This window comes from Lagenorhynchus albirostris, chromosome 19 (assembly GCF_949774975.1).
Source record: "Lagenorhynchus albirostris chromosome 19, mLagAlb1.1, whole genome shotgun sequence".
Taxonomy (NCBI): Eukaryota; Metazoa; Chordata; class Mammalia; order Artiodactyla; family Delphinidae; genus Lagenorhynchus; species Lagenorhynchus albirostris.
The window spans coordinates 7,103,885-7,129,139 of record NC_083113.1 but is presented as its reverse complement, the minus strand read 5'-3'; the positions used below and the strand labels follow the sequence as shown (position 1 = coordinate 7,129,139).

The window sequence follows — 25,255 nt, the reverse complement described above, 5'->3', positions numbered from 1 at the left end:
ATTGGTGGGGAGAATGACTGGTGGGGACTGCGTAAGGTGAGTGATGGGAGGATCTTTTAACTGCGTGACAGGGAGTCTGTGGGGTGAGTGATGAAGTTCTGAGGGTTGGGGGCAAGTTTCTCTAATTTAAGTTGGATGTATGGTTCATGAAGTTTAACCCTCTCCTTTTGTTTTTCTGTATGTATGTATATAGGTACTTTTGTAACCGTTAAACTCCAAGTATAATTTTACTGTTGGGTTTTATATCATTGGTTCATGAGACTTGCTCATTTGAGGACAGTGAAACATGCATATGAGAAGGGACCTAAGTTTGGAACCTTATAGGAGATGAACCTTGTCGAGCCCTTGGCACCTTCCTGGCACATGGTAAACAGTGAATAAAATAAAAATCAGCAAGTTGCAGAGTCAGGTATCAGGTACCGTGTTTAATTTTCACACAATCCTGTCAGCTAAATATTATGTTCATTATTACACCCATTCTGTGGATGAGGAAACTGAGGCTGAGTGCTGTTACATAATTTGCCTTAAGGTCCAAAGGGAGGTATAGGGAATCGGTCCAACGTCCGCCTCATTCTAAATTGCACACAATTGCCACTATCCCATCTGGTTCCCGACATGATCTAATTCCAGAAACATCATTTCTGTGTCCTGTTGCCTTCAGAGAGCTTAGGTTTTGCAGTGGCCATGTCTGGTGTGCCTACTCTGAGTTCTGGACATTTCACTGCCTATCCAGATTATTAGACTAGGATGCTTTTCCAGTCTTTGCCCCGAGGCATGTGATGATACACATCTGTCAACTGCCGGCAAAGAAAGAACTATAATCCCATTTCAGGGATTGAAGCTTGCCATCTGCTCAGGGCTCAACTGTGCCTTTGGCGATGTTTCAGTAAACTAATAAGGAATGTGAAGACATTATCTCAAATTCTGGCGAGCTGCTGTGAAGCCATAAATTAAATTAAGCACAAGGCTGATGTTCTCACTATGAGACAGCAAGTTTCCTGTCTGGGTATTTGTCGCCTGAGCAATTCTTCTGGGAAGAGAATGAAAATTATTTTATGGATGGGGCTCTCTGTTCATCCCTTGTTGTATAAGACTAAGAACTTGGCATGTGTTTACAAGTATCATCTGGTATTTAATATCAAGTATGTGGTTTTATTATCCACATTTTGTAACTGTACATTTCTTCCAGGTGTTCAATCCATCCCTGTCCAGAGAGCTTTAAAAATACAAATTCTAGTGTGAAAGCAAGCTATGGTTGTTAGAGAAAAATTTCAATGACAAAAAGTGAAAAAAAAAAAAAGAATAGGATGCTTATGAGGCTTACAAGTGGGTGGGCAAGAGGGTGCCTCCCCGAGAACTTCGTGGGCTAGAGTTTTATAATCAAGTGGGGAGCGGGAGAAGGCCACCTCCTTCCTCATTCTTTTTTTTTTTTTTTTTTTTTCGGTACATGGGCCTCTCACTGCTGTGGCCTCTCCCGTTGCGGAGCACAGGCTCCGGACGCACAGGCTCAGCGGCCATGGCTCACGGGCCCAGCCGCTCCGCGGCATGTGGGATCTTCCCGGACCGGGGCATGAACCCGTGTCCCCTGCATCGGCAGGCGGACTCTCAACCACTGCGCCACCAGGGAAGCCCCCTTCCTCATTCTTGAGTAGACGTCATGCTTTCATCATCAGCTCCGCCTCCAGGTTGGGCAGGGGAGGTTTTTTGTCCCTACATGGTCAAGGCAGGACTGTAAAAATTATTTTAGGCCTCTGTACGATGAGTACCTTTCCATAAATTATTGTTTTTTATGTGTGCAGAGAGCATGCCCTAGGGCGTCATTAACCTACTGAGCTCACTGGGCAGGATGTGGGTCTCACGCCACCATTGTTTTATTGTTTTGGGGCATGTCTCAAACTTCTGTCGCACGGTTTTGTTGCTAGGCAAGCCTGCTTGGTTTTGTGGTTAAGTAAACCTGCTTTCTTGAGTGATCATTAACTTACAGGGGTCTCCCATACTTTTTTCTTTACTTACAATACCCTAGTGAGATTAACTATTAATTACCTAATTTGTCCTTTACTCTGTCACTATCATTGGGACACTTCATTTAAAGAGAGAAGAAAGAGGGATTCCCTGGTGGCGCAGTGGTTGGGAGTCCGCCTGCCGATGCAGGGGACACGGGTTCGTGCCCCGGTCCGGGAAGATCCCACATGCCGCGGAGCGGCTGGGCCCGTGAGCCATGGCCGCTGAGCCTGCGCGTCCGGAACCTGTGCTCCGCGGCGGGAGAGGCCACAACAGTGAGAGGACCGCGTACCGCAAAAAAAAAAAAAAAAAGGGGAGGAGAAAGAAGAAAAGTCAAGTTAAGAGGAAAATACAATTAGTCGGGACAATGCCAGCAAGCCCAGTTGGGCAGAATTTTCAGGAGGCTTTTCCATCATCAGAAGCATACCCTAGAAAAGTGGGCAGTAGTGGCCATAAAGTAAACAATGGGGCAGATTTCAGGAAATGGATCTGAAAGGATCTGAAATGAACCTCCTCATTTATGGTAACACGGAAGCGCATTTCATGGTCACGGGAAGGATAGCCATTAGAAGGGACTATCACACAAAATAACACTGAGAGAACTCAGGTCTACAAATTCATGATTGCACAAGAAAACACATTTCAGACTCAGGGAGAATGGCGATGCTTGGGAAATGAAACGAACGAAAAGTCTGGGACGAATCCTAAGACTGGTAAGAGGGTCACATTCCTTGAATAACATATTCTCACCCAGCTATTCTTCCATTCATTCAACTCATCCGCCCATCTATACATCCATCCACTTATCCATATTTCCATCCCTCCCATCACACCTGTATTTCCATATATCCATCCGTTCTTCTGTTCACTCTACCAGGTAAGGTTCAATTACGAAAATGGAAATCACTCTAAGTATTTAAGACAAAAGAAATTTAATCAATAAAATTGGTTACAATTGGTAGAAGAGATGAAAAATTCAACACAGGACGATAAAGCAACCTTGAAATGAACAACAGCAGACCACCACCAGGACAAAGGGAAGGGGCAGTGTGACAGAGCCCAGGGATCTGGACACCCAGAAGAAGCTGGACCATGGCAGGTCTTCCCCTTTGGGAGCTGGAGGCTCAGAGGGGATGCAGCCGCTGCCAGAGAGGTTGCACAATGCAAAGAGAGGGGAAGAAATAAATACCTTGGATTTTACATTTTCCTCCTTGATTTTAATCTCCAGCATTTGACTCAGTAACTGACCCTAGTTGGAAGCCAGCTAATGAAGGTACCTGGAAAATGTAGCCTGCAGGGGTAAATCCCATCAGTACAGAGCAGTGTAGGTGAGGGACCGGGAAATGGTCTGAGAGCGCACTAGCCGAGGACTGATCTGTACATCCATGCATCCTCTCCCATAGGTCCAGTTCAGAAGACCAGACATGAAACTGGACAGAGGATATTTCTGGCTGAGAAAAGTCAGCAAGTATGACCTGGGACACAGAGGTAAGCTGTGGTGAGAGAGATGCCTGGGAGACAGAGACTCTGTCCCTCTGAGCTTCTGTGCCCTGCCTTTCACCATGTCCAGAGGAGAGAGAGTGGTTCAACCCACAATCCCAGCCATGCTCCTCTAGGACCCTCCAATTCTGTGGGAAATTGTAAGAGGAGGTTCTGGGCTAGGGCTGCAGAGACAGACAAGGCCACTCTCCCTTGGGATTTGGGGGCTCACGTGCTAGATCATCTGAGGAAGGGGCCACTCACCTAGATCCAGGTGAATCCACAGGTGAGTAAGAAGCTGGTCCCCATGAGGGTCCCCTGAAGCAGGGTCAAACCCAGAGGCTACAAAACACCTTTCTCTACAGACTTAAGAGTCATCTGAGCGAGAAGAGAGAATGAAGTTGAAGAAAGAGAACTGTGGAGATAAAGGGCCTTGGATTTTCAAGGTATGGAAAATAAGCCTAAAAGGCAAGAGGAAAGGAGTGTGTATGGAAGTGTGGAGGGCAGAGGCGAAGAGAGGAAACCTTGGCAAGATTATAGGTAAATATAAATCCAAATTAAATATAAACATAAATATAACTGTGTTCGTGTGCATACGTGTATACATGATGATACATACATTGTCAACCTAAATAAATGTAGGAAGCAATGATCAAGCAGAAAGCATTTATTTGGGATCAAAGATTTGCAATTCAGGGCACACAGATTCAGGTAGCAACCCAAACAGCGCCCCACATGGGAGTAAAAGTCAGGGGTTTTTAAAGGCAAAAAAGGGAGATTTGCACTACAAAGCATTTTTATTGGAGGGACTTCCCTGGTGGTGCAGTGGTTAAGAATCCGCCTGCCAATGCAGGGGACACGGCTTCGAGCCCTGGTCTGGGAGGATCCCACGTGCCACGGGGGCGGCTGAGCTCGTGCGCCACAACTACTGAAGCCCACGTGCCTGGAGCCCGTGCTCCGCAACAAGGAGGGGTCACCGCAATGAGGTCCGCGCACTGCCATGAAGAGTGGCCCCCACTCGCCGCAACTGGAGAAAGCCCATGCACAGCAATGAAGACCCAACGCAGCCAAAAATAATAAATAAATAAATTATTTTTAAAAAAAGAATTTTCATTGGAGTTGGAGGCAGAGTCTAGTCTTAGATGAACATGGTTGAGTGCTAAGGCTATAACTAGAGGGTGGAAAAAGTTCGTTGCAGTGACAAGTCGCAGGTGTTCTTGCAGTGTTCTTGAAATATCTGTGGTTTGATCCAGTTCAAAAGTTCATGGTTCCACCTGGTGGGGACGTGCGTAAGGTCCACCCCCTTAATGGCCTCCTGGATCCATTTTAAAAACCCTTGACGTAAATGACTCCATTTAATTTCACATTTCACAACATCGTATATAATCTCAGAGTTGGGAATGCCAGAGTGATAAGCAAAGGGTTATAAACTCATAAGCTTTAAAGCTTAAAGACGTAAATTCAACTATATAAAATGAGATTTGGATAGCAAATCCAAGCTAAATGAAACCAAAAGACAATGACAAACGAGGAGGATATATTCATGGTCATGTTATAGACTAATGATTGTATTTTCTAATATAAAAAGAACTTGTCCAGGGGCTTCCCTGGTGGCGCAGTGGTTGAGAATCTGCCTGCCAACGCAGGGGACACGGATTCGAGCCCTGGTCTGGGAAGATCCCACATGCCGCGGAGGAACTAGGCCTGTGAGCCACAACTACTGAGCCTGCGCGTTTGGAGGCTGTGCTCCGCAACAAGAGAGGCCGCGAGAGTGAGAGGCCCGCGCACCGTGATGAAGAGTGGCCCCCGCTCGCCGCAACTAGAGAAAGCCCTGGCACGGAAATGAAGACCCAACACAGCCAAAAATAAATAAATTAATTAATTAATTTTAAAAAAAGAACTTGTCCAAATCCTTAAGAAAAGAAATATAGGCTAATAATGATGGAAACAGATATGAATAGTCACTTCATTGAATGGCTGAACAGATTAGAATGGAAAATATTAATCATCATGAAACCTATTTAAAAATGCTCACCTTCATGCCTAAAAAGAGAAATTCTAGTTAAAACTATGATGGGGTACATTTTTCATTGTTAAGAATGGAGAGATCAAAATCAGTGCTAATGCAACCTGCTGTTGAGGTTGCAGTGAAGCAGAGACTCTCATCACATTGCAGGAGACAGTGATGCAAATTGGCACAATTTCCTGGAGAGCCATTTGGCCATATCGATCAACACTAGTAATGCATGTGCCCTCTGAGGAATTCAAATTCATACAGACATTTTAGCAGACAGGCATACCTTGGAGATAGTTCAGGTTCAGTTCCAGACCACCACAATAAAGCAAAATAAAGTGAGTCACACAATTTTTTTCTTTTTTGGTTTCCCAGTGCATATATAAAAGTTATGTTTACACTATATAATCTGGTAAGTGTGCAATAGCATTATGTCTAAAATAAAGAAAAAAGGAAAAACAACCCAATATACATACCTTAATTCAAAAAGACTTCACTGCTAAAACATGCAAACCATCACTTGAGCCTTCAGAGAGTTGTAATCTTTTTGCAATAGTAACATCAAAGACCACTATCACAGATCACCGTAAAAACTAAAATGAAAAAGTTTGAAATACTGCGAGAAATACCAAAATGTGACACAGAGACATGAATTGAGCAAATGTTGTTGGAAAAGTGGTGCTGATAAACTTGCTCATCGCAGGGCTGCCACAAACCTTTGATGTGTTTTTTTTTTTTAAAAAGGTGCAGTATCAGTGAAGCACAATAAAGCGGACGCACAATAAAACGAGGAATGCCTGTATATAAAGAGAGAATACATCCTTAAGTGCTCTCCAAAAACCACATTACCATGACAAAGGACACTTCAATGGCTCTCAACACTAAGGAAATTTCGAAGTTTTTAGTTCTCTGTCAAGCTCAACACTTCTGGGCTCCCAACACGTCTCCTCTCTGGGCAGAGTTGTGCGAGGGACGAAGGGGCTGGATACCTGGATTCTGAGAGTGGGGCTTTAAATCAGTACAGAGAAAGGGTATTTTTTCAGAATATGCTATGCTGTTTTCTCCTAGACCTATATATACACAAGTATTTCATTGGTCCTTTTCCAACGCGGGACAACTGCAAGACTTTTTAGGAAGGTTGCCTAATGTTTTCCCTGCCTGTACGGAATGGAAGTTCTTTGAAAATGGCGGCCTCCTTATCATAATCCTTATGGGCGCGGCCATGTCGTCCTCCTGACACAGTCCGCGAAAGAAAGTGAACCGCGGAGTAGAGAGACGACGTGACACGCCATGATAACTATTAGCAGGCAGTGGCTTCAAAGGTTCTAGTGAGCATGCGCACAGTTCAAGTCCTGACCGGAATCCCAAACCGCAAGCGGCCCAGAGCGGCCATTTCGCTTCTGCCGTGAACCGCCTGCGGGATGCTGAGGTGATGTGGAGTATCAGCGATGCGTAATCTGTGGGTCAATGAGGGGAGATCGGCTTGGCGTGAGTGATGTGGGCGTTTGGGGGCCGAGTGATGGGGGCCCGTGGGATGAGTGATGCCGGGTGTGAGGGGTGAGTGGTGGGGATCCATGGGGTGAGCGATGGGGTTCTTAGTGGTGGAGGCTATAGGGTAAGTGGGGTTTTCTAAGTTGAATTCTTGGCTCGCTGATTTTCACTCCTTCTTTGCCTAATTTCTGTATGTATGTAAGTACTTTTGTAACTTGAATTCCAAGTGTTTTTTTTTTTCCCCAACTGTTCTTTAATGCAGATTTTATATTGTTGGGCTGGGAATCTTTCTCATAGGAGGACAGTGAACGTGCGTCTCCAGAGGGCCTTGGTATGGTACCGGGAGCCATTTGGGGAAGTGATCCACAGCTTGGGGGGCTGTAGGAGGCAGTGGTTGATTGGGAGCAGGGGCTTCAGGGATCGGAGGGCTTTGAGGCTCACCTTGTGACACACGCAAGGGGGACAGTGATTGAGGGAGGATCTATGAAATAGGAAAGTGGGGTGCTAAGGGTGGCATATGGGAACCAGCGGATGGGAGACCTAGGGGGCCAGTGATGGAGGTTTGCAAGGGTGACTGCTTTGCTTTCGGGGCAGTGGGTGTTGGGGTCCTTTGTGAATGGTTGAGTAGGTCCGTGTTGGTCTCCTCGGGTCCCTGTGGACATGGTAAGGGGTCAGTGATTGGCTGTTGAGCAGATCAATGGTAGTTTCCTACTGGGGTGCGTTATTTGGAACCCTAGGTTGGCGGTTATTTGGGGGGTCCTGTGGAAATCACACTCCCTTTGGAAACACTTATTGGCAGTCAGGACAGTAATGATTTCAGAAGCCTGGCCGTGGGGTGACTGGGAGGCATTTCCTGACCTTCTTTGGTCCACTCATTGGGGACTTCTAGAGGTCAGTGTGGTCAACGACTATATTTTGGTTGGGGCGGGGAGGGAGAAATGGAGAGGTAAGAAATGGTAAGTGATTGGGAGTCCTGGTGCATGTCTGCAGGTTTTCCAGGTGAAGGTGGAGTTCCATATATTGAATTTGAGGGGTTTTTTTGGTCAGAAAATGCTGAGCTGTCTATATTATGGATGGGCAGTGAAAAGGCCAGAGTGTCGGATTAGGCACTCCAGATATAGACAGCTTGAAGCCTCAGGAAAATGTAAATGGAATTTCTGGAAATTGACCCCGTAGAGGACCACATGGGATAGTGGCGATTGTGTGCACTTTAAAGTGAGGCGGACCTGGGACTCATTCCCTGTTCTTTCTGTAAGGTCGGATCTTAACGAACGGCACCGCGAAACAGAGGAAAGCTTCAAGTGAGCTTTATTAGGGAGCGCGCCCGGGCGAGGGTTGGGCAAGATTTTATAGGGGAAGAAGGGAAAGGGGTGTGGTGAATCTGGGAGGGCGCAGGGTATTCCTTATTTGGTGGTCTTTTCGGGTATCCTGGGGGACCGTTAGTCCCGCCCCTCGAAAGGCGGGAAGGCTGGGCTGGATTCAAAGTCCCCAGGTCAGTTCCTGGAACTGGGTGGTCCGGAGAATTTCGGTCTGATGCAACCTGTGAATCTGATTGTGTTCCCCTGCCTGGGGCCAGTTGGCCTTACACTTTCCTTTGCACACTGAGTGACCTTAAGGCAAATTATGTAACAGCACTGTTTCCTCATCCACAAAATGGGTATAATAATGATCATGATATTTAGCTGACAGGGTTGCATGAAAATTAAACAAGGTACCTGATACCTGACTCTGCGACTTGCTGATTTTTTTTTCAGTGTTTCCCATATGCCAGGCAGGTGCTGAGGGCTTGACAAACCTCATCTCACGGAAGCTCCCCGATGCCTATGATAAACACCTTCCTTCTCATTTTGGAAACTGCAACTAAAGTACTGTCTTCGTCTTCTCACGGTTAAAAGGTGTCAGAGCTGCAATGAAAGCTTCCTTAAGTTCAGCCCAAACCTCTTCATCTTTTCTCATTTTTTACCCCAATAGCTAGACTTTTCTGAGTTTTGTCTACCCTCATCTTGAACACAGTGACTTTCACCTAATGGCCTTCAGAAATTCATGTGGAGTGAATATTAGATGAGAACTATGTGGTCGTTGCCTTTCCAGGATTTCTGGTGTCCCCGCAGAGCCCCTGGGTCAGGCCACGTCACTGAGGCTGCAGGATCTCCCTTCACAGCTCCAGCCTGACTCTTCCCAGCAGCTTTGATTGGAGCCTTCTGATGCCCACCCAGCTCCAGGCTCCTGGAAAGAGTGGAGCTGTCAGCAAAAGAGACCAAGAATTGAAGCCCAGAAAGGACATGCTTGCTGATGTGAATTTACCGCAGAGGCCCCAGGTCTTGGGTTCAGAAGAGCGGGACGGATCATGTGAGGTAAGCAGGAGCCCCACGGGGACAGTTCTCCAGAACCTGAGGGCAGACACAGGAAGCAGCATATTGGACTCCCTGTGTCTGAGACAATCTGGATTCTCCTGTGTAGAGCAGAGTACACGTGGCCGATGTTTCCTCATCCATGGGCACTGTGTGTCACAGAGGAAACTGAACTGGCTGATGAAGGAGGATGTGTAGTAGAAGAGGGCTGTCCCTGGGGCAAAGGAAGAAGAAAAAGTACATCCAGCTACAGGCGGGGAAATGCTGATTCCTTCCTTCTCAGCACAGGCGAAGATCCTGCATCTTCCATCCACTGCTGGGTCTTCACTGTCTCAGCTGGTCCCCACCTGACTCCACCGGAGGCTGGCTGGTTTCCCCTTTGTCCTCGTAGTTTATAGTCATTGGATAGTAGAGCAAGAACTGGCTTTTAAGGACCATGTTGTTTTTCCTACTTTATTAGATGAATAAAAGTGCCAGGGAATAATGTTTCCAAATTGCCCACAGATATTAATATTTGATATTTTGGAATGAGAAAGCAGGGTTCTTCAGTATACTCAAGGTTTCCTGAAATTCCAAGTTATTCTGTGTATTTCATGACACTTTATTTGCATGTTTTTAAAATAGTAATGACCCACCCCGAAGACCTCATTTTAACTTTGTTACCTCTTTAAATACCTTGTTTCTCCAAATACAGGCACAATTCTGAGGTCCTGGGGGTGAGGACTTAAGCATATGAATTTCGGGTGGGGACACACAATTCAGTCCACAGCAGTGACAGTGTTGTAGAAAAATGTCTTTCATTTTGTACTAAAGTTGGCTGAATTGTTAGGAGCATTTTCAAAAGCACGTTCAGTTACGTGTTAAGATACATGATACTTATTAGCCTTGTTCCTTTTTTAACATTGAAAATATTTTGTTTGCTCGCCTTGATCCTGCTTTTGCTCGCTGAGATTTTCGAGCAGTTTCTCCGTTCACGCTAGAATGTTCTCCAACAACATTCACATCATCTTGGCTTTGCAGCCTTCCCTCTACTCTGGCCAATACTGTGTTGTTAGTTTTTTTTTTTTTTGGTTCTTTTTCTGTTTTTAAATAACTACTAATTTAATCCAAAGAGATCTGTCATTGTTGCTTTAATTTGTATTTTTTTTACAGGCAGGATAATTTTTTTTCCCGAAGTTTTATTGGTCAATGATTTTTCTCTTTTGTGATTTACTTTTCTTGTCCTTTGACAATTTACATTGTAGTTTGTCTTAGCCTCTGGACTTTTAAAGATGTATTATATATTAATAACCCATTTTTCTTTGCATATCTGTGTACATTTCTTTTACCACTGTTTCCCTTGGAAGTCGTTTTTGTTTTTATTTGCACATGGTTTTGCTGGGCTTGTAAATAAAACAGCTGTCACCACTGTCTTTCCTTCTGAAATCCACCTCCTTAGAGGCAATCAGTTTTTACCTTTTTAACTAAATGCTTTGGTACTTACTTCCTAATCCTTTAATGACACCTAATATAGCTCCGTCTCAGATTCCCAGGTTTATGTTTGGCCCTCTGTCATATACTCGCACCTGCAGCACTCACATGCATGCTTTTCATGCTTACTTTTCCAAGAGGTGGGTTAAATTTTGATTAGCTCAGATTCCCTGAAATCAATTTACTTCTCCTGTATGTCTCTCTCTACATAGAACACCACTTCTGACACTTATGGTCACCAAATGTGCAGGGATTTTTCCCACCCCAAGCAATTCTCTGTGACACCAGCTGGGTGTCCTACAATTCAGTTCAATTCTGATACTGTCTACCTGGAGACAGTGTCAGATCCCATACGTTGTTAAGGGCTCAGTTCTTCAAGACTCCCCCCACCCCCTTTCAAATGCCAATGGCACGTCCACCTGTGCTTCTGACCTATCGGCTATAAGTCAGAGGTTCTCACAACTCCCTCCTTGGGTTCAATTAATTTACTAGGGCGGCTCACACAACTCAGGAAACCAGTTTACTCGCTAGATTACCAGTTTGTTACAAAGGAAAATTAAAGGACACAAATCAACAGCCAGATAAAGAGATATATAGGACGAGGTCTGGAACAAAGGAGCCAGTTTGTCACGCGGCCCAGCAGTGAGGCCAGGTAAGAATCATGGGATTAGAGATGTGTGCAGTGTGGCCAATATTCAATTATAAGTCACTCAGTTTATTGCACACAATTAGCACACAACACAGGTTAGTCAAAATAGGGAGAAAAGGGGTGGGGAGTAAGGAGTCACTTGGCCCAGTGCTCTCATTATAAGGAGTCTGTCAGTAGGATGTAATGGTTACACCCCAAGGGATCTTGTCTCGCTCAGTTGCTCCTTCTGTTCCAGTAAAGTCGTTCCTTATCTACCCTTAGTTTATCACTCTGAGACGCTCCCAGCCCTATACCAGACATTTCACAACAACTAATGGGGAAGTTCGCATTGGCCACTGTGACTCCATTTTGCACTACTTAACATAGCTTAAATCCTATGAATTTCACACAGAGGAGTAGGAATCATAAAAGTCACATCACTGGAAAGCCATATATATCATGGCAAAAAAAATCATTAAAAACACACCCTTGGGGCTTCCCTGGTGGCACAGTGGTTGAGAGTCCGCCTGCCGATGCAGGGGACACGGGTTCGTGCCCCAATCTGGGAGGATCCCACGTGCCGTGGAGCGGCTGGGCCCGTGAGCCATGGCCGCTGGGCCTGCACGTCCGGAGCCTGTGCTCAGCAACGGGAGAGGCCACAACGGTGAGAGGCCCACGTACCGCAAAAAACAACACACCCTTGTATGTAAGTGCCTGTTCACCAATGATGACTAATTCTCATTGAGCTTGGGTATGTTGTTACAGGGCTCCGTATCATTTGAGGACGTGACCATAGACTTCAGCAGGGAGGAGTGGCAGCAACTGGACCCTGCCCAGAGACGCCTGTACCAGGATGTGATGCTGGAGATCTACAGCCACCTCTTCTCCGTGGGTGAGCACATCTGACCTGGGACTCTTGGACGGGCCTCCTTGAGGAGATGTCTTTCCTTGTCCTAAACTGTTCATTCCTTTTGGGCATCTTTGAGTGTTCCTTTGCTCCTAGTGAAGGGTGTTGAGTTTCCTGATGTGCCAATAGAGCTTCACTGAATGGCCTCTGAAGCCCAAGACCGCGTCCGAATGCAATATCCTTTCTTATTCACAGGGTATCGCATTCCCAACCCAGAGATCATTTTCAGGATGGAAAAGAGAAAGGAGCAATGGATGAGGGAGGCTGAACTCCCACGTCAGAGGTATCACGGTGAGTGACTATCAGGTCGTGAAGATCTGAGGGGCCGTTAATTCAAGCTACCACACTTACCCATTCCCCCAGTGGTGGACACAGGTTACCTCCTACTCCTAGTTTCTAAGGCTAATGCTGCCAAGCATTATTTTGTAAATGTCCCGTAGGGGCCAACATAAGCATTTCTGAGGTGAAGAGTCAGGAGTGGGGTTGCCTGATCACTGGATATGCCTACACTGAATTTAGCTAAGTAACCATGGGGCTCTTCAGGTGGGCTTCACCATCCACACTGTCATGTGGGAATGCATAAGGATTTGCATTTGTACATCTTGCTTGCCAGCATTTAATATTTACCAAATTTCTCATGTATGGCCTATGTTATGATAGAGCTGTTTCATGTTTTAATTTCATTTTTCTAATAACAGAGCATCTCATCATTATGTTACCTGACAGGATATTCCATCTGTATGTTGCTTTTTTGTCATCTTGTTTTATCCCTTTGTGGAGTTTCCTGAAAGCCTTTTTTATTCCTTTTCAGTTGCCCCCTGAATTCAGCAATTTTTTTCCTGTGCTGGATCTTTCTTCTTTACCCCTAACTGCGATGCCTCCAGCTTGGGCCTCTGTACGTCCCTCTGGTCATCATAGAGGAATTACTTTAAATTCCTTAAATCCCTTTAAAGGGCCCTCCTATTCTCAACACTTAGGCCTACAAATTTTTTTCTGATGATCCCTTTATCAACCCCTCCAGGCCCCGTGCCTAAACTGTGTTCTCTTATTTAGCTACATGGTGGAGAGTTCCCATGGGATGACTCACTTCCTTATTTTGGGGAGCTCAGAAACTGGAATCATTACACAAATCAGAAATTCTTCTCGCCTTATACATTTTTTTCAGATTCTTCTGTTTCTTGGCTCTTCCATCTCAGTCTTCTCATTTTCTTATTTTAGAAATTCTATCACTTTTTTCTCGCCACGCCACTCGGCTTGTGGGATCTTAGTTGCCTGACCAGGGATCGAACCCACACCCTCGGCAGTGAAAGTGCAGAGTCCTAACCACTGGACCGCCAGGGAATTTCCCCCATTTTTTCTTTTTTTTTTTAAAGGTGTTTTTAAAATTTTGTTTATTTTATTTATTTATTTTTGGCTGCAGTGGGTCTTTGTTGCTGTGTGCGGGCTTTCTCTAGTTGCGGTGAGCAGGGGCTACTCTTCGTTGCGGTGGCTTCTCCTGTTGTAGAGCATGGGCTCTAGGCACCCGAGCTTCAGGAGTTGTGGCTTGTGGGCTCTGGAGTGCAGGCTCAGTAGTTGTGGCGCATGGGCTTAGTTGTTCCGCGGCATGTGGGATCTTCCTGGACCAGGGCTCGAACCCATGTCCCCTGCATTGACAGGTGGATTCTTAACTACTGCACCACCAGGGAAGCCCCATTTTTTTCTTTCTGAAAGTACAATTTAATTGACCCTTTGTGTTAATTCCACGGGTATCACCATAAACCAGCTCCCTATTTTCTCATGCTTGGGTTATTTTCTTCCTAATGGGATTTGTGGATTCCCAGTCATCATGAGTTCGGTCAAGGTGCCATTGACAGATTTTATTACCCCAAAGATTGGCATTTTGTTTCTTTTTTCTCAGATTTTAATAAAAAGAAATATATATATATATATACATATACACACTAAAAATGATTATAAAGAGCATTCTCATTTTTTAAAAATAGTGATAGATGACTGAGGTTTGGGGACAGGACAAGGGTCTGGGATACAGTTTATCCAAGTGATGGAAAGAGAAAAGAAACAAGACGTGATGGTCTTATCATACTCAGCATTTATCTCTGGTAGGATAAAGTAATAGTAAAATTTAGCCACTTTTTTTTTTTTTTTTTGAAGAATCTGTTGTTGTGTTCTTACTAACAAATAGGATGATCAGTGACTCCCATTCTTAGGAGAAAATGGCATGTTAAGTAGCATAAAGCTGAAAGTGATAACAAAGAGACCAAGGACCAGTATAATTTCCAGAATAATTTCCCTCCTATAAAACACTTCTAAAAGGCAGGTCAGCAGGAAGCTTTACGTTTTGTATTCATTCGGGTGTTGAAGTTTTTCTCTTGTCATTGCAGTACCATCTTTTATGATGTCACTCTGTGGGACTGAATGCACTGCACCCAAAGCCAGGTTCTACTAGGCAGAAAAGGGGTGGAGGGTATTGAGAAGCTGTGATATATTACCCTGGCCAGAAGTGGTGCATAATGTTGTATGCACATTCCATCAGCAAAAACAGTGTCTGTCACACCTCATTGCAAGAGAAATTGTGAGCTGTTACATGGCTTGGCTGCCCTGTACCTGGCCACAGTTAACCCCTGTGGAAGAAGGGTGAAACAGATTCTAGGGGACAGCTTGCTTGTCCAGTCTTCCGGTGTACCCTTCTTAGGATATGCATATTCCTAAGTTCAAGAAAACAAACTTCAGTTTCATGGAGAGTTGCAAGTTTGGGTATAGGTATTCTTTCAGTGCTTGGCTATGTTAGGATTGATACTTTAATAGGATTTCAGAGGAATATCTAGGGCTGATGGATTTTGTATTGTTTCTTACGAGTGGGAGGAAGCTGGGAGATTAGTTACAATTTAGATCTGAAAGCTAATGAAGACCTATACAGATGGTCCCTGACTTATGATGGATTGACTTATGAATTTCTCAGTAATGTTGCAAAAGCCATACATGTTCAGTAGAAACCATACTTTGTGAATTTTGATCTCTTCCCAGGACAGTGATGTGCAGTACCTTACTCTTGTGATGCTGCGCAGCAGCTCCCAGTCAGCCATGTGATCACGAGGGGAAACAACCAGTACACTTGCAACCTTTCTGTACCCAGATAACCACTCTGTTTTTAACTTTCAGTATAGTATTCAAGAAATTGCATGAGATATTCAACGCTTTATTATAAAACAGGCCTTGTGTTAGATGGTTCTGCCCAACTGTAGACTAACGTTTAAGTGTTCTGACCACATTTAAAGTAGGCTGGGCTAAGCTACGATGTTCAGGAGGTTAGGTGTATTCAATGCATTTTCAAATTATGATATTTTCAACTTCTGATGTGTTTATCAGGACACAACCCCACTGTAAGTCGAAGAGGCTCTGTACTCTGAGCCCCCTCCTTCAACCTTGGGCTATCCACAGATGCTGTCCTATGACACACTTGCCTCTTTTATCCTGTAGTCATCCTACTAGGTCTGGGTATCAAGACTGCCTACATGAGTGGAGCCAGTTTGCCCTTGTTCAAATCTAACTTTCCCCAAGGCTGAGCAAAGTGTTTTTCGCTAATTACTTAACCATTGTGTGTTTCCTTTTCTTCATGTGGAAAACCAGGATAATAAGTAGTTAGCTCCTGGGGTTGTTGTGAGGATTAAATGAGCTTATGTGTGTATCACGAAGGACACTGCCTGGCGAATGCTAAGTGCTATACAGATAAGTGCTTGCATATAATAAGGGCTGTGCAACTGTTTTCTCTCATAATCACCATCAGCACCACCACTGGTATCTGACTCAGCAGTTTCCCTGTGCACAATCTCAATCAGCTCCATGTGACTTTTCCTCTATCCTTTGCTAACTGTTCACTGTATCTATTTCATCTTTTTCTCCTTCTAGAAGGGGAGTCTGGGCTTGAAACCCTACAATGGGAAATTTCTGAAACGGCTTCATTTCACAATGAGATGTTGGATGAAGTCACAAGAGATGGCACATGGTGTTCCATTTTAGAAAAGCTGTGGGAAGAAGCTGACCAAACAAAGAGAGATCAGAAAAATCAAAGTAAACCTTCACATCAGGGGGCTTTCCTCAACAAGAAAAAATTGAACACAGAGAGGGACCGTAACTATAAGGACCCTGGAAAAATCATCCGTGCGAGGCCCCACCTTGTTTCTTCACAAAAGAGACCTCGTAAAGGTTGCTCTCGTGCAAAAAGGTTGAAACCTAACCTAGAAGTAAATCATCAAAATCAAAGCAACACCACAGAACACCTTGATGAGATGGTTGAATCTGGTCAGCTATTCACCCACAGCTCTTCCAGTGCCAGCTGCAAAAATACTCATACAGGAGAGAACTTCTGTGAAGGTAATTCATGCACAAAAGGCTTCGGCCATAAACAGTCATTCACACAACATCAAGTTCACACCCAGGAAAAACCAGATAAGTGCACTGAGTGTGGGAGGGACTTTACCCAGAAGTCACACCTCCTTGAACAACAGAGATTCCATAGTGTAGAAAACCTCCAGGAATGTGGTAAATGTGGGAGAGCCTTCACCCCACAACCAAAACTCGGTGTATATGTGACAGATCATACAGGTAACATACCGTATATATGTAAGGAATGTGGAAAAGTCTTTGTTCAGAGGCCAGAACTGGTTACACACCAGAAAACTCACACTAGAAAGAAGCCCCATAAATGCCATGAATGTGGAAAAGCCTTTTTCCAGATGTTATCTCTCTTCAGACATCAGAAAACTCATACTAGAGAAAAACTCCATGAATGCAGTGAATGTGGGAAGGGCTTCTCCCAGAATTCAACCCTCAGTATACATCAGAAAATTCATACCGGCGAGCGACAGTACGTATGCAGTGAATGTGGGAAGGCCTTCACCCAGAAGTCAACACTCAGCTTGCACCAGAGGATCCATTCAGGGGATAAGTCTTACGTGTGTATTGAATGTGGCCAGGCCTTTATCCAGAAGGCACACCTGATTGTACATCAGAGAAGTCACACAGGAGAGAAACCTTATCAGTGCCACAACTGTGGAAAATCCTTCATTTCCAAGTCACAACTTGATATACATCATCGAATCCATACTGGGGAGAAACCTTATGAATGTAGTGACTGTGGGAAAACCTTCACCCAAAAGTCACACCTCAACATACACCAGAAAATTCACACTGGAGAAAGACACCACGTGTGCAGTGAATGTGGGAAGGCCTTCAACCAGAAGTCAATACTCAGCATGCATCAGCGAATTCACACTGGAGAGAAGCCTTACAAATGCAGTGACTGTGGGAAAGCCTTTACTTCCAAGTCACAATTCAGAGAGCATCAGCGGATCCACACTGGAGAGAAACCCTATGTATGCACTGCATGTGGGAAGGCTTTCAATGGTAGGTCAAATTTCCATAAACATCAGATGACTCACAGTAGAGAGAGAACTTTTGCCTGTTACAAGTGTGGACACACCTTCACCCAGAAATCAGAGCTGATTACACATCAGAGAACTCATATAGGAGAGAAACCTTACGAATGCTGTGACTGTGGGAAGTCCTTCAGTAGGAAACCACAACTCAAAGTGCATCAACGAATCCACACGGGAGAGAGACCTTACATGTGTTCCAAGTGTGGGAAGAGCTTCAACAACAGATCAAATTTTAATAAACACCAAACAACTCATACCAGAGACAAATCTTCAGTTCCTAATATGCATATACGTAAATGAAATAAACTCTGAATTTCTTGAAGAAAAAAATCTTATGAGTCAGATTTAGTCATATATTATAGAATTCATGCTTCAGAAAAACTCTAGGGATGCACTGCATGTCACCAAGGTACACATTTTATGTGAAGGAAATTACTCAGGAAAGAACTTTTAAGAATGAGTGGAAATGTCCATATTTGTACTAGCCTCATTAAAAGTTATAAAATTCACTTGGGGAAGAAACCCTGACTTATGCATTGAGAAGTTTCTGTAGAGTATGGTATAAGACAGAATCTTTAGGTCAGCATATTTATTTATATACACACATACACATACCCTCAATTCTGTAGTGTCTGCTATTGAATTCACTGCAGAACAGTAGGTGTCAATAGATTATATATTTTTTAAAAGAACCTAATATATACACAGATGAATGTACATTTTTTGGTAAGTGTATAAATGTGATTCTAGTCTTCACAGTGTCATTTTTCTCTTCTTTCATGATTAATTCAGCTCTACCCTCCTCTTTCCACCTCCACCATCTATGGTGAAACTTTTACTCTATGGGCTCTATCATATTTTTATACACGCTACTAAACCATTTAGGCCAAGAGTCAGCAAACTGGCCATCAGCCAAATCTGGTTGGCCACCTGTGTTTTTTAAATAAAGTTTTATTGGAACACAGCCATGTTCATTTGTTTATGTATTGTCTGTGGCTGCTTTTGTGCCAGTGGCAGAGCTGAGTAGTCATGGCAAAGGCCGTATGGCCTGCAAGCTGAAAGTATTTACTCTCCGGCCCTTACAGAAGAAGTCTGCCAACACTTGTTATCCACACACACTCATTACTCTGCTCATAAACATACACCTATATAGGTACTCTTCCCTTTGTTTTATAAATATTAGACCATATCATACACATGTGCACTTGTTCTTTTCACGCTACAATACAGCTGTTCGGTGACTACATTAGTATTCTATCCGTATGTGGACATGCTGTAATTTATTCAACCACCCTCACATTTTTTATTATTCATTCTTTCCCCCACCTTTTTTGCTACAAGAAAGCAGAACAGGGCTTCCCTGGTGGCGCAGTGGTTGAGAGTCCGCCTGCCGATGCAGGGGACGCGGGTTCGTGCCCCGGTCCGGGAAGATCCCACATGCCGCGGAGCGGCTGGGCCCGTGAGCCATGGCCGCTGAGCCTGCACGTCCGGAGCCTGCGCTCCGCAACGGGAGAGGCCACAACAGCGAGAGGCCCGCGTACCGCAAAAAAAAAAAAAAAAAAAAAAAAAAGAAAGCAGAACAGCATTATCTGTCAATGGACAGGCCCAGGAGTCAGGTTTCTGTACTTGCTTCTACATCAACCAGGCAAGATATTTAACTCATCTGTCCTGGTTTTCAAAAGCAAGATGACAACAGTGCTACCCCACGAGTCCTCATGAGAAATAAATGGGTGAATAAGCCTTAACTTTAACTGTGTGGAGAGAACCAGACCTTGGTGAATTTGAGTAGGGCCCTGTGTGACCAAATGAATGGAAATGAAAGGATGGGGGTTAGGGATGGCAGAGTGGAGAAGCAAGTAAAATAAAGCCTCCTTTAATATGAAACCAGGTGCGATGGGTGGGAAGGCTGCCCTGCAGCCCTGGTCTCAGGGATTCTGTTCCTGCCTCCAGATACCCCTCAGCCTGGCACTGGGGCTCCTGGGGATGAGAGGCTGATGTCCACAGTGAGGCTGGTGTAGAGGGGCTGCAGCTCCTTGGGAGAGCAGCCTGTATCCCAGCGAGTTCATGCCATCGTGCGACGGATCTGGGCCAGAAGGCCAGGACTAGGAGGAGGGGCAGGAGGGGCAGCCGTGTGAGCCGAGGGCTCGAGGGCTCGGGAACAGGCCCAGGACTGGCTTCCCCCGCCCCCAACCCTGACCCACCTCTGGGGGCTCTGCTTTTGGCTGCAGTCCTGCCCCTCCAGCTTATGGTAGCAGCCAAAGAGCAGATGGGGCCGTGAGAGAAGCATCCCAGAGTTTCAGCTTTCCAGGGGAGAGGGCAGGGAGGCCAGACACCTGTCTCCTCTGATAGAGTCCCTCAGGCCAGAGTGGCTTGCGTCTCCCGCAATCCGACATAGCTCGTGTCCCCTCTCAGTCTAGGGCAGCCTGTGTCCGCCACACCATGGAGGGACCTGCTGCCCCCTGTGCTAGGCTCCCTAGAGCAGGGCCCCCTACCTGGAAGTGATGTCATCATCCTCCGGATTCCAGCCCCAGTATGTGTTGGGGAAGCCATTGATCCTGACTTAGTGAATGGGGCGCAGGGCAAACACCCCTCCAAGGTAGCCCCGGTAGGGCAGCCTGCAGAGGCAGGGAGAGTTGGAAGCCCAGGGAATTTCAGGGAACGGTCCCTGGCCCTTTCCTGGCCAGGATCACAAGGTTGACTTCTGGGTTAGCCCTTCTCCACTCACCCCCATGGGAACCTCTCCCCTGACCCCTAGGATGTCTCCATGCCGGATTCTGGGGCAGTCCTTCCCCTGACCCTTGAGATGGCCCCTCACGTGACCCTGGGAGATCCCCTCCCTGAATCATCTGACAGGCCATTCTTGTGACCCCATTAAGGCCCGGCCCCTCCTTTTTTAAGTTCTCCTTCTCTGACCTCTGGTACAACCTCTCTGCCTACTGCCTTATTAAGTGCATCCTGATTCCCCCATTGATAGCCAATCCCACCCCCATCTGACACCCACACCCAGGAGGAAGGTTCTTCACCGTCCACAAGGCCTCTCCTCAGGCCGCATCATCCTCTGCACCATCAGCACCAGGGACCAGGGCCTGGACTACACAGACAGGCGGGGCAAGGCCCAAGGAATTGGGGGCCTGGCCCAGAGTCTCCCACAGGAGGTCCCCTCCCTCGACCTACTTGTACTTGAACCTGTCAATGGCAGGGAAGACGTCACAGATGTAGAGGTTGTGGTCATCCTTGGGGAGCAGGTTCACATCGTGGAGGAAGACACAGTCCCAGTCCTCCTCCTGCACGGCCTCCCAGAACCCCACGTTGTCACAGTCCCAGTCCTCCTCCTGCACGGCCTCCCAGAACCCCACGTTGTCACAGTCCCAGTCCTCCTCCTGCGCGGCCTCCCAGAACCCCACGTTGTCACAGTCCCAGTCCTCCTCCTGCGTGGCCTCCCAGAACCCCACGTTGTCAGTCCCAGTCCTCCTCCTGCGTGGCCTCCCAGAACCCCACGTTGTGAAGCTTGCCCCGGTGGAAGGCGGTGTCGTTCACCTGTGGTGGACGGAGATGCTTGGCGCTGCCCTCACCACGGGCCGTGGTGGCCCTGCCACCTGCCAGGCCTGTCCTCTCTCACCTTGTCGAGTGCCATTCTCCTGCCTGGAACCCCTTCTTATTCCCACTGTGGAGATGGAAAACCCAGACTTGTCCAGGAAGGTGCAGTTCAAAGGTGACCTCCCCTGAGAAACTTTTCTTGGATCCCCACCCCCATCCTGGTCAGAGTCAGTATCCTTAGCCTCTCAGCTCTCCCTCCTCAGCCACCTTCAAGGTTCTCAAGGATCATCACCTTCCAGAGGCCATCGGAGGAAGGCAGAGGTCAGGAGTGATAGGGGACCACCTGTGTCTCTGTTTCTACTCCTACTAGAGAAAGACTAATCATCACTTATATTACCATGATGTTCATCATCAGCATCACCACCATCATCACTATCTTCATCATCTTCACCATCACCAACATAGTCACCTAACCTCCATCATCGCTACTACCAACATCATCACGACCATCACCACTTTGACCATCACCACCATCATCACTGTCATCAGCAGCAGCACCTCAGCGATCACCATAATTACCACAATCACCACCATCAACACCACCGCCACCGTCATAATCACCACCATCATGATCGCTGTCACTTACTGAGCACCTACTGTGTGCCAGGCATTGGCTTCACTGCTTTATACTCATTAACTCAATGAATCTTTGTCTCATGAATGAGAGAACAGTGGCACAGAGCATAAATGCCCCAAGTTTATACACAGTTATACTAAGTAACAGTGTGCTGAATGAATGGCTGGATAAAAGGATCGATGGATGGATAGACGGACGATCGGTCCCAACCTCAGATCACACAGGTAAAAATGGACAAGGCCAAGACTCAAACAGGCACCTAACAGACCCCAAACCCAGTGCTTTAATTTACCCCTTAGGTTAACTGCCCAATCTGAACAGCCCTGGTCTCAGAGAGACCCAGAGTCATTGGGATTGAGCCCTTCCCTTAGCTAGCTATTCAAGCTGATCCCAGACTCAGCCAGTCTAGACCAAACCTACAGCCTTTGGTTCTGGTTTCCCCCAGTGCAAGTTCTTCTTGACTCACCAATCCTACCCCCTGGATACTCTCTGGCCCAGACGCTCTCAGCTCAGAGACTGGCAACTCCAGCCCTGACTCTCCAAGGCCAGGCGCAGACCCCTCTGCTCTCTTGCCCCTGCCCCTCCCCATTCCTGTCGCACCTGGTTCACTACATAGATGGCGTAGTGCAGTGGCTGGGGCTGCAGGAAGGGGCGCAGGTGGAGGAGCAGGTGCTGCAGGTGCTGGGCTTGCCCGCAGTAGGGCACCACTACCGCCATGTGGTGCTGTGTCCAGCAGTCAGGTGGCCAGTATTGGCCTCCCAGCTCCACCAGGGCGTTCTTTTCCACCACCTGCTCCATCATCAGGTTCTCTGGGATCACCATCTTCAAGGGCCCACCTGAGAGAGGCAGAGGCCAGGGACGGTCAGGGACCCACCCCAGAAACCCCACCACCCAGCTGTATTGGGTTAAATCACGCCCCCCCACAAATTCACGTCCACCCAGAAGTCCAGTATGTGACCTCATTTGGAAATAAGGGCTTTGCGGATATAATTGGTTAAAGTGCGGTCATACTGGTTGACGGTGGGCCCTAAATCCAATGCCTGGGGTTCTTATAAGAAGGCCATGCAAAGAACCAGAGAGAAGGTAAGTGGCCACAGAGGCAGAAATTAAAGTGACGCTCCTCCAAGCCCAAGACTGCCAGCAACCACCAGAAGCTAGGACAGAGGCACAGGATGGTGTCTCTCAGAACTTCCGGAAGGAACCAGCCCTTGACCACACCTTGATCTCAGACTTTTGGCCTCCAGAACCGTGAGGGAATACATTTCTGCTGCTCTAAGCCACCCAGCGCGTGGCACTTTGTTATGCCAGCCCTGGCACACTAACATGCCAGTCCGAAGGGCTCTGAGCTGGGCCCAGTCCCTTCGCCTCCCCGCACCTCCTTCCGTGTTCCTCCCCTCGTCTCTCCCCTGGCTCCCATGCTTCTCTTGTTCCTCCCCCAGCAAGCTCATCACCTCCTGTTGCTTTTCTCCCTGTGGGCCCTGATGGTCCTCAATCTGTCTCCTGAGCTCCAACCCCAACCTGCCTCCCAAATGTCTCCTCCAGGGTGCTTCTCCGGCCACCCACTCTCCCTACATCTCAAACCAGCCTTCTCAGTTCCCGCTCTCACTGAGGGCTCCACCGACCACTCAGTCGCCCCCAGCCGTGCCTCTTCTTTCGGCAGCGGACCGTATTTTTTGCCCAAGATGGCCACAACAGTATTGCATATCCAACAGGCCCTTCTTTTTTTTATGGCGGGGGGAGGGCCACCACACGGCATGTGGGGTCTTAGTTCCCTGACCAGGGACCACACCCGCACCCCCTGCAGTGGAAGCAAGGAGTCTCAGCCACTGGACCGCCAGGGAAGTCCCCAACATGCCCTTCTCACTGTGGCTCTAACACTCTTCCTGCTTATTGAGAAGTGAGTCTCTGTCCCCACCCTTTAAAACCGGGCGGCCTTTTATGACTGTCCCAGCAAATGGAGGATGGCAGAAGTGACAGACGTTATGTGGCTTTTGAGACTAGATCACATAAAAGTCCATGTGGCTTCTGCCTCGTTTCCATGAAGACTCCCTCTTGAAGCCTTCAGCTGCCGTAGAAGCTCTGAGGCCACCATGCTGTGAGGAAGCCCAACTAGACTGTGTGGAGAGACCCTAAGATCCCATGAAGTGAGTGAGGCGCCCAGCCAGCTCCTGGTTGCTTCCACCCGCTGCTGTTCTAGCTCCAGCCTCATCTCACAACTGCATGAAAACGTGGACCACAACTGCCCAGCTGAGCCCCTCCCCCAAATTCCTGACCCCGCCCCCACATTCTGAGAGTTAATGATTGTTTAAAGATGATAAGTTTTGGGGTGGTTCGTTTTGATGCAGCGACAGATAATACATAATCCGTTGTCCCCAGCCACCAAGCCCACTGCCTTCTGCTTCCTGGTCCTGCCCTACTCCTCAGGGATTCCTGCCAGCTCCCCAAAGCCCGAGGTGTGGCTGGGGGCGTAGGAGGTCCCTGCAAGCTTACTGATGTAGGGAGAGATGATGGGGCAGCTGGGCAGACCCTCCTCACCGATGTCCACAGGGTGGATCTGGCTGAGGCTGGAGTACCCGTCCTGGTGAGGGATTTCCGCAGAGGAGACCTGAACCAGAAAAAGTAGCCCTTCCCCTTCCTCAGGCTTGTCTTGTATGAGGAAGTGCAGGAAGGAGGCGCAGCCGTGGCGGTGGTGGTTCCAGTAGAGGAATGCCCCTGCCGGCAGCAGCTGTACCCCCAGAAATAAGAGGAGCCCCCACCGCTGCACCTTTCTGGGAAAGGAAACAGAAGGTTTCTGCTGGAACAGATGGTTCCTCCCATCTTGCAAACCCCTCACTCTGGCCCCGGGTGGCTCGGTCCCCATCTCCTGCGCCCATCCTTCCCCAACTGGCTCTGCACACGGCACAGAGGGGAGGCCAGAGGGAGAGACCTGCTGAAGCCACTCAGGGCCACCTGCCATGCGCACATCTCCAGCCTCATCCCTCCCACCTCTGGTCACACTGCACGCTGGCTGGGCTGCTCCCCTGGGTGAGTGACCCAATCTCTCTAAGACTCGAGGTCTTCGTCTATGAAAAGGGGCTTATGGCTGGATCAGACTCGCTGTGCGAGGACACGCAATGGGCGGGAGTCAGAGGGTGACACCGACTCAGCATTTTCCCCGGAGTGGGCCAGGTTCTCTCACCTCTCCAGCATCCTGTGACGGAAGGGAATAACCCCACTCCTGCTCTTTCTGGGTGCCCTCTCCCCTCTGCCACCACAAGCGCCAAGTAGCCCCTCTCAGCTCCCACAGCCCCTGTATCTCCCTCTAC

At 47.3% G+C, this 25,255-nt stretch overlaps 1 protein-coding gene and 1 long non-coding RNA gene across 5 annotated transcripts in view; one reads left to right on the top strand and one right to left on the bottom strand.

Moving 5' to 3' along the window:
* Positions 1–25,255, bottom strand: part of LOC132509504 (uncharacterized) — a 44,972-nt gene that overhangs the window by 9,433 nt on the left and 10,284 nt on the right. The gene's annotated exons all lie outside the window — the stretch shown is intronic.
* ZNF175 (zinc finger protein 175) lies at positions 6,934–18,740 on the top strand. Of its 4 annotated transcripts, none has more exons than XM_060130598.1 (5): positions 6,934–6,982; positions 8,740–9,339; positions 12,200–12,326; positions 12,537–12,632; positions 16,248–18,740. In XM_060130598.1, exons 2-5 carry the CDS (start codon positions 9,190–9,192, stop codon positions 18,074–18,076), a joined length of 2,202 nt encoding a protein of 733 aa, XP_059986581.1. In that variant the 5' UTR covers positions 6,934–6,982; positions 8,740–9,189; the 3' UTR covers positions 18,077–18,740. The 4 variants fall into 4 exon arrangements, with proteins under 4 accessions (XP_059986581.1, XP_059986583.1, XP_059986580.1 ...); XM_060130599.1 differs by lacking the exon at positions 6,934–6,982 and adding an exon at positions 9,446–9,573 and having other exon boundaries at positions 8,386–9,339; XM_060130600.1 differs by lacking the exons at positions 6,934–6,982; positions 16,248–18,740 and adding an exon at positions 13,560–13,706 and having other exon boundaries at positions 7,011–9,339.

Excerpts from the sequence above, each read along its gene's own strand:
- ZNF175 (XM_060130598.1), top strand. The coding sequence starts at position 9,190 with ATGCCCACCCAGCTCCAGGCTCCTGGAAAGAGTGGAGCTGTCAGCAAA. Across the intron at positions 9,340-12,199 it reads AGCGGGACGGATCATGTGAG|GGCTCCGTATCATTTGAGGA; the intron begins GTAAGCAGGAGC and ends ATGTTGTTACAG. Across the intron at positions 12,327-12,536 it reads CAGCCACCTCTTCTCCGTGG|GGTATCGCATTCCCAACCCA; the intron begins GTGAGCACATCT and ends TCTTATTCACAG.